General features: G+C 39.1%; 1 protein-coding gene across 1 annotated transcript in view; it reads left to right on the top strand.

Moving 5' to 3' along the window:
* Window positions 1-6,058: 6,058 nt before the first annotated feature.
* Window positions 6,059-9,253, top strand: part of LOC118228975 (uncharacterized protein C14orf132-like) — a 61,686-nt gene continuing 58,491 nt past the window's right edge. Inside the window, exon 1 of the mRNA XM_035420571.1 lies at window positions 6,059-6,613. Coding sequence (XP_035276462.1) covers window positions 6,587-6,613 — 27 coding nt within the window. The 5' untranslated portion in view covers window positions 6,059-6,586. The remainder of the gene's footprint in view (window positions 6,614-9,253) is intronic.

Genomic DNA, 9,253 nt, shown 5'->3' with positions numbered 1-9,253 from the left:
GAGGAATAGTTACGGAAATTGTGTAATGTTTTAAAATACAAGTGGTCAGAATTGATTGTACATGTGTACAGTGTTCTAGACAGGGGCTTGTATAAAGTTACACAGACCTTGGACAATTTCAAGTACCAAAAGTTTGTTTGTCCATTGTACAGGAGTTTAGTAATGGCAGTGAATGGTTGGAAATCGTGGGCCGCTATGTTGTTGACCAAACATTGTAAGGAGGGCCCTTACAACGTACCACAGGAAGTAGATGTTGTTGAATATCTTCAAACTGCTTGTGAGCAGCGCAATGAAAAGAAGAAAAATAAGAAAACAAGACAGGCTAACTGTGTGATGGCTATGGTCCAAACGATTAAGTTTTTGACCGATAAAGTTGTAGAGGTTCCTAAATTGCGAGGTGAAGTTGAAAGTTTGAATAAAGCACTGGAGGTAAATTCAAGGAAGTTGGAAGCATCTGTTGCAGAACGTATAGGCTATTACATGCCACAACACACTTAGAATTTAGAAAAGAAATTTGCCAGTTGAGGGAGAAATTGAGTACCACAACTGCAGAATTGGTTAAAACGCAGGGACAGTTACGCGATGCTCAGGTGGCATATAAAGAGTTATGGAATGTGTCTGGGGATAATAAGGATAATGCGATTGTACAAAAGTTCAGGTCGCTGAAAGAAAAAATGGCAAAGCAAAAACTTGCAAATACCATAATGAAACGGCGAGTGGCAGTGATTTTAAGGACATTAGAGGAGCAGAGTGAGTCAGTATACAGTTCTGATGATGACGAATGGGAAGTCAGACAGACAAACTGCCAAACAGCTCCTTTGTTAGATGTGGATGATGAAAGAAGTGATAATGAAATTTTAGATGAGGAGCTGGCGTTTCATAGGCCTACTGGGGGGACAAAATGTAATGCATCTATTACCAATTCACTTATTTCCAATTGCCGAAGGTTGGTTTCTAGAAGTTCTACATCACAAAAAGCAACTAAATCAGTCGGGACAAAAAACACAAAAATCGCACCAATAATAACACGCAGAGTTCGTACAAGCGCAACACAAAATCCTGTCAATGGGGCTATCACATATGAATATGCAGATCAACAGGTGGATCGCAATCTTACACTTTCAGAGTTGATTACACTGCAACAACAACTTCCCACGTGGGACGGAGTTAGTGACCCGACCGCAGTTGTTGAAAAGGTGCAAACGCTGCAGCGAATACACTCGCTAACTGACAAGGACTGTTGTAAATTATTGCAATCTGTGCTCCCTACATCGGTTACTATTCCGTTAGAATTCATACAGGGTCAGGGAAACCCTGTTGTTTTCCCCAATCATGACGCAAGGTTAAGGCTAATGAGCGAGGCTGTGGGTTATCGCGTTATAGCTGACATGAATAAAATTCTTGAGTTTGTACCTAAGAAAGGGCACCATCCCACTGATTTTCTTAGAACATTTGTGATTGTGTACAATCGAAACATAGGTGGAGGGAACAGAGCACTACTGACAGGTGACGATCCAATGTTTTGGAGTTTGGTAATCAATAAATATAAAGATCTCGTCTCACCTACTTGCCAACATTTATTGTTACAGTTGAATAGAGAACTGGGTGCACAGCCAGTCAGACAGCACATAGGCAGGGATATCCAAGACTGTTTAACTGTGTGGAATGAGTCGCAACTCAGTTCACTGAGCCCTAAACAGAGCTCTAGAAAAAGGGTTGCTGTGCTAGCATCTAATAAGGGCCGGGCCAAATTTCATTGTTTTAACTGTGGGAAGCCAGGTCACATTCAGAATGAGTGTAGAAGCCCCCGTGTGTGTGCCAATTGCAAGCGTGTTGGCCATTCCAAGCGACACTGCTGGTCAAAAGGAGGAGGGATGGAAGGAAAAGGGCCAAAACAGCTGCGTGCACAGCAGCCTCAGACAGAACAGCCCCAGACTGAAGGCACTCTTACATACACAGACCTATTGTCTATGATTAAGGCACATGCTGAGCAGAGAAGCCAGAAAGGCTCTGAGAATCCCTTTCACAGTCCAACCCCACATACAGTGACTTTCTAAATCGGGGATGCTTAAAAAAAAAAAATAATAATAATAATAATAAAAATTTAAAAGGGGGAGGCTGGGAAGCAAACTGAGAAGGTTCATAAGAAGTTATGAACAAACTTGGTGAAACAAATTTGAAACTGGTGATACAAAAGCGGGGTAGGGCAATACAGTATTTCTGATATCATTGGGACCAATGGAAATTATATAACAAAGCTGAACTTGATACCAATGTCAATGTTTAAATGATTAAAACTGCATAAGAATATACACTCACACTTGGTCTTTCTCTCCCCTACAGAATTAATCGTGATGAGGATGAGGCTCCTGGTATTCAGGAACAGGTTGGAGGTCAGCACTAAGTGGGACATTCCTATCATATTCATAAACAGCACACAATGTGTCAAGGACAATACGCGCAGTTGATGTTGGATTCACCGAATGGACATCAGACAGGTGGAAAGATGGTGAAGCGTTCACAACAGAGGACACATGGAAAGTATCAAGTGAATCTTCATTTAGAACACATGATTGAGGGTGGAAGACAGTTTCCAAGAATACAAGAATTCATTGTGACAGTAAAAGCACGTAATTGGACACATTATGATAAGGCAATAACTAGTTGAGATGAGGGACAGGATAACCAGGGGAGATGGGCCATGGAGCATGGATCTACATATTACCCTGGTCTAACAATGATGCATCTAAATTTATATGGTTAAAAATAAATAAATAAATAAATAATAATAATAATAATACATATATGTATGAAGTTACATTTGAGAATAGACAATGCCAACCGCTAAAGGAATGGGAAGACTCAAGCAGTTGGACTGAAGCAAATGTCCTCCACTGCACCCTATTCCTAGAGAAGGCATCATTTTTGGACCAGAAGGAAAAAGAAAAAAAAAGGGTTTATAATATGATGTAAATATGGTATTCATGCATGCTGTTTATTGAGCTAATGTCATTGTCGTGTTTGATCAGTATAAGGGAATGGCTGAATCAACAGATTATTACATTCATACATGTTATGCATGAAAGTCATGCAATAATTATATCTATTAACTATAATGAACTGTCCACAGAGAGGAATGTTCATCCTTTAGAGGAAGTGGAGAGCGTGGTGGACCAGTGTCACTGGTGTATTCTGAGTCACCCCACAGGATTTCCATATAATAATATAAGGTGTTAATCACCCCCTGGTTTCTGGTTTACACCAGCATACACTGTTCAGATGGAGAACATTCGTTTACCTACTACTGATGCCAGTGAGTCCAACAGCTTGACCAAGTGGGAGGATGCCTACCTGGTTCCTCAGTCAAATGTGTCAGGTCTTCATGCTCAGGTGAAGAAAGCTCTAATGGAGAGTGATTCAACACTACTCAGAACAAAAATGGAGGTGAGCTTGGCCCAGACAGAGGCCACAGTCCTGAAGCGACAAGGATGCTCTGATGAAAACACATTTTTGGAACTGGATATTATTGGCAATTGTAGGTCTAATAGTAATTCATATCCCCAATGATCAAACACAGTGTTATTGCTGGCATAAACAGAAAAAGACAGTTGGAGAAAGTCATTGATAGAAATGAAACTGTGGGATGGCTCAGAAATAACCCCTGAATAATTTGTGGGTTTGTTTTAATTTTTATGTTTTCTTTTTTGTTTTTGCTTCATATTCTTTACTTTACATACACCTTGGAATATAGAAGACTTTCTTATAAAAAATAAAAAAGTAGGGAATGTTGGAAAACATGGGAGCCACATTTTACCCTTCTGAGGTGTCTCACATTGTAGTGGGCCAGTTACAGATAGCATTGATTGTTTACCACCACACTCAGTTAAATTGACCTTTTAATCACACCCTTTGTGCTACATCCTCTACCCCCTTGCCCAGTCAAATTGTCTCACTTTGATATGCAGTACCATTGTGTGATATCCTCTACCCCCTACTTCAGTCCAACTCCCCCACACCTTGTTTCTTCCCCCCCAATGTCTGATTACCTCCCCCCCCCCCCTTTCCCGGTGATGTGTTTAAGATAACCATTTGGCCCTTTGTTTCCTTGAAGGAACAGGGTATAAGTATTCACTGTCTCCGTCATTTGTCGGTTCTGTGTTTATCTGTACTTGGGTAACAGACCCACTAGTTCCTTTGCTACATTAAACAACCTATTTTGAAACGAAGACGTGCCTGAATTTATTTTTCTACTTACAAAAGTACGGCGGAATAAATTGAACTCTTAAAAATTCCACATAGTGTCAGCCATCCAGACCCATAGCGCACCTGTACTAACTATATAGCAAGAGTGAGAGCACCTATTATCGACCACCCGGGGGGGGGGGGGGGCGCGCATCGACCATATTAACCAGTAGTGTATTTACTTCATATTTATTAGAGATAACTGGACATCATTGCCTATTAAAATGTAAGTCCTGTAAAAAAAAATACACATAATAAACTTTCTAAATGTAAAAAACCAACTTCATACATATACATGTAGTTATATTAATACAGTCTTATTTACGGTATCAACTTTAAGACAAGCAACACGCTCGGAATTATCTCATTGCGACCCATTAAAAGCAATGGCGCAGACGTTGCTTAATAATTTCAAACTGCTTTCCTAACGGCTATTTTGCGTTCTGCGACTTGGCTTACAACTATGTATATGTACGGATTCCTAGACGTGCTGACAGCGACCACCCTTTGTCATATTAATCTCAAATACGGAAGATAGGACACTTCTGCAGTATGCTTGCAAATTTATGTCAAGTTCCATTCATTTATATGGGGTGGTTGATACACGTTCCCTTAGCAACCAAAATACCTCACTGGACCACCTCTGACTTATTTGCTGGCACAGAAAAAAATCACAAAAGTACTAAAAAAATAGATTTTAGGTTTGGCTGAGAAAACAACGTTGGATGCCTTGTATGAGCGTTGTCAGTGCAACTGATAAAATGTGCAGTTTCACTGTAGCCTGATACTCCCGATCTCTCTGGAAATGCAGTTTGTGGAGACATTTTAATCGTTCACGATCTAATATCATCATATCGCCCACCCCTACATCACATGTTTGATCAGTGGAGAGAAAGGTACGTCATCACGCATTTACGTCAAGACGGTGGGCATGCGCAGATAGAACGCAGCCAGAAAATAATCAGTTTCATCGTTTACATGGTACAATTTTCCTTTTGATCGGTTTATGAAAAGGTTTAAACTACCCCTCTGAAATTTCAATCGGTTTGGGCCTGTTTATTCTGATTGAGGTGTTTATATGGAGCATTTTCATTCTGCTTGGGCTTTTAAACCGATTTCAATCTGAATATTAGGATCCGTAAGTATTACTGCTAAAATATTTCGGTTACATACGTTATTTTTTAAATTGAGTGACTTTAAATAGGTTAGTGGTATTATATAATGTGGATATTTCTGATGACGTAAGAGTTGGAACATTGCCAAAATGGTACAAATGTCTTGCTTTATTTAAGCCATTTATAACTCCATCTGGAGTTATAAAGCTTTAAATGGGGTACTCATTAAATGGGTAAGGATTGGCAAGATTTGGCATGTGTGCTAAAGGGTTAAGGAAGAAAGGGGGTTATGAACTCAAAATAAACTGAAACTGAACTCCACAAATGTCATTCCTTGAGACAATGAGTCAAAGGAAGCTGCCACAGATCTGGAAACAGACTGGAAGTATTAAATATTAAAGACTGGAAGTATTAAATAGTATTATAATATAATATACTGGAAGTACTAATAACCAGATTAGCAAATGATTTATCATCAGGGCTTATAACATGATATATCACCTAGTGAGGGACCCATCCTCATTAAATATTGTGCATAGTTTTTAACTCTCTCTCCTTTGTCTGATGTGCACTGGAGAGGCAATTCAATTAGGAGCTGTCATAACTACCCAGTCGAGGCTACATCATTAAGCACATAATGAAAGCCAATGCAAGCACTGATGATTAAAAGCTAACAAGCTGCCATCAGACAAGTAAAAAGCCAACAGAAGACATCAGCTGTGTCATCAAAATGGTGAAGAGCACAGAGAATTCACGTTATTTTCAGCCACACAAGAGAGATCATTGTGTCTCGACACTAATAGGGGGGAGGGAGTGAGCAAGCAAGCAAGGAAGAGCGAGACACAGAGGCATCATACAGCTTGTTCCTTCATCACACTCTGTCTACCTCTCTCTGTGTCTCCCTCCCTCTTCTCACACACCAGCGATTTCTCTCTCCCTTTTCTCTCTCAATCTCACACACAAACATACATACGCATATACTCTCACACACCTCTCTTTTTCACTTTCTCTCACAAACATACGTTAGTACACACCCTCTCTTGCTCAGAGTGTGATCTGTTAACATGATAGAGAAGTGTTCCCCACACACTAGGAAAAGCATGATTTCAAAATGAAAATGAGAAGACCTTGAAGGCAGAAAACGACAAATGTTCTTCTGAGGAATGAGAACATCAGTCACCCATTTTTAAATTGTGTCTTGGGTGAATTGGCCTTAAACTAATAACATAATGGACCTCTCGTTTATGGCTGCGCAGGTAAGACAATGGATTTTCTTTTGATGTTGATATAATTCTAATTGTGTGAGTAATTTTATTTATTTATTAAAATTATACTAAACAAGTCATTTGCATGCTGCGTGTGAACTTTCATTGTGCTGAAGTGTAAGGTGGTGACTACAAAGTTTGCCTATTGAAAGCCTTTTATTTTTCAGACTTATGGTGACAGTGCAAGTCCAGATATCTTCTGTACGCTGACATTCTTTGTGCTACATTCCCAAAACCATGGGCTGGCTGGCTTTTTATTTCAGAATGTGTACCCTAATTTGTGCAGCGATGAAACCGCAGAAAAGTGCTGATGACCCATATTTGAGTTTATTCAGTTATCTGGAAAATATATGAGACACATTGGGTACTAACAGAAAAATCCACATTTAGCACTGTGAGAGAGATATTTGAAAGTGATATTTTGAAAAATTTTTGTTTCCTTTATTTTCCCTTCTATGTTTGTTGAGTGCTCATCATCCACAGCACACCTGCCAAGCTGCTCAGCTTGTTTAATCCATGTGGAAAGTCAACACAGAAACCTGAAACAATACTGAAAACTGGTAGTATTCTCCAGCCACATTGCAGCTGTACAAATGTGCATGAAAAAAGACCAAGAACTGGGAATATGCATTTCAGCCACTCTGGGGTAGAATTTTGGAATTTAAAAGTGTCTTGTTGCAAAAACCATAATTAGTCACATGAAAGAATGCCTGGAACATATCCAGGAACTGTATTCTCCAGCTTGCTCTTTCTGTAAATTGTATTGACACTTCATGAGAGGCATTAGTTCTGCTTCTTGTGCATAGACTTCTGTTATCCACTTTGTCATGTACTCAAGTATTCACTGCAGACCCACACATAAAGTGCAATGTAAGAAGAACTCTTTGTTTTCATTGTTTATAGTTTCCCATTTCTGGCCCATTACTGATAAGGGTAATGCCTATCTGAATGACATTTAAAAAGCCTGCTTAGCCTGAGTGCCTTTATATGTGTTAGATGTGTTTTGTTTACACATTTGCTTTCCTTGAGTGGAGATTCAGAAGTTGGATTTATTGTTCAAATGAGCAGATGTGCCCATGGAAATTTACAGAACAACGTTTGGAACCCCTATGTTTGGTTGATGAAATTAGGCAAATTAAACTGGATTAGTTGAGATCCATGTGGAATTAGTACTGTATGCAACAGTATGAAATCAATAGCTATTAAGATATTTCAGCCATTGGCAATAGATATACAGTGATTTAGGGAGCCAGATGTAATTGCAGCTAATATCATTATTATCATATTATTAACAGACTGAAATAATTGAAATAATGTCATAATCTGAATGAATAATCCAATTAGTGTCCTAATGAACAGTGACCATAAAAAAGATGGCTGGCCCATGGATTTTATTTTTTCCTTGGATTTCATTCAGAGCATGCCTCCTCTCACATTTTCACTCATATGTCACTTATAATTCAGTTACAGATGTCTTTTTAATGTGCATATATTGATGTCACGGGAATGAAATGAACATGGTATTGTAATTCAGTTTCCTCTCCTCTTGACAGCAGTGTTCTTTAAGTGATAAATAAAGGGTCCATGGAACATTATATTGGGAAAATCTCACCTGTTCATCATGTTTGAGAGGTGAGCCATCTGGGTCATCTGGAGTGGGTATTGCAGACACCCAAGTGGATCAAGGTTATTTTTGGTTGATCAAAACAATGTCCCTGACCCTTGACAAAACAGATGTTCTTTTAAACAACAAACATCAAAAATACCTGAGCAGATTTCTCATTATATATATATATATATATATATGTATATAATTTACTTTGTTCACATCAGAGGTAATTTTAAAGCAATCAATTAGAGACAGATTTATATCAGCTTTAATTCACTATATCAGAATTCCAGTGGGTCAAAAGTTTACATACACAAAGTTGACTGTCACTTTAAACAGTCTCGAAGATTCCAGAAGTTCATGTAATGACTTTTTAGAAGCTTCTTGATTGGCCAATTGTTATAATTAGGAGTTAATTAGGATTTAATTGGTACCTGTGGCTGTATTTGAGGTCCTACCTTTAGAGCCACTGCCTTTTTTGCCTTGATACCATGGGAAAATCCAAGCAACTCAGCCAAGACCTCAAAAATTGTTGACCTCCACAATTTCTGTTCCTCCTTAGGAGCAATTTCCAAACAACTGAAGGTACCACAAGCATCTGTACAGACAATTGTATGCAAACATAAAAATCTTGGGACCACACAGACACTGCATCGTTCAGGAAGGAGGCACAAATGAACTCCCAGGGCTAAACAAACTTTGGTCCGAAAGGTTCAACTGAACCCCAAGACAACAACAAAGGAACTGGTGAAGGAGTTGGAGGCATCAGGTACCAAAGTGTCTGCATCAACCATTAAGAGAGTTTTTCATCGCCACAGCCTGAAAAAAAGCCAGAATGAAGTTTGCAGGTGATCATCAGGACGAAGACCTAGCCTTTTGGAGTGTTCTCTGGTCATATGCAACAAAAACTGAACTGTTTGACCAAAATGATCAGCGCTATGTATGGAGGAAAAAGGGTGAGGCTTTTTAATCCCAAAAGAACACCATCCCAACTGTGAAGCATGGGGGTGGCAGCATTATGT

Source organism: Anguilla anguilla, chromosome 6 (genome assembly GCF_013347855.1).
Source record: "Anguilla anguilla isolate fAngAng1 chromosome 6, fAngAng1.pri, whole genome shotgun sequence".
Taxonomy (NCBI): Eukaryota; Metazoa; Chordata; class Actinopteri; order Anguilliformes; family Anguillidae; genus Anguilla; species Anguilla anguilla.
This window is presented reverse-complemented; position numbering and strand designations above follow the sequence as displayed.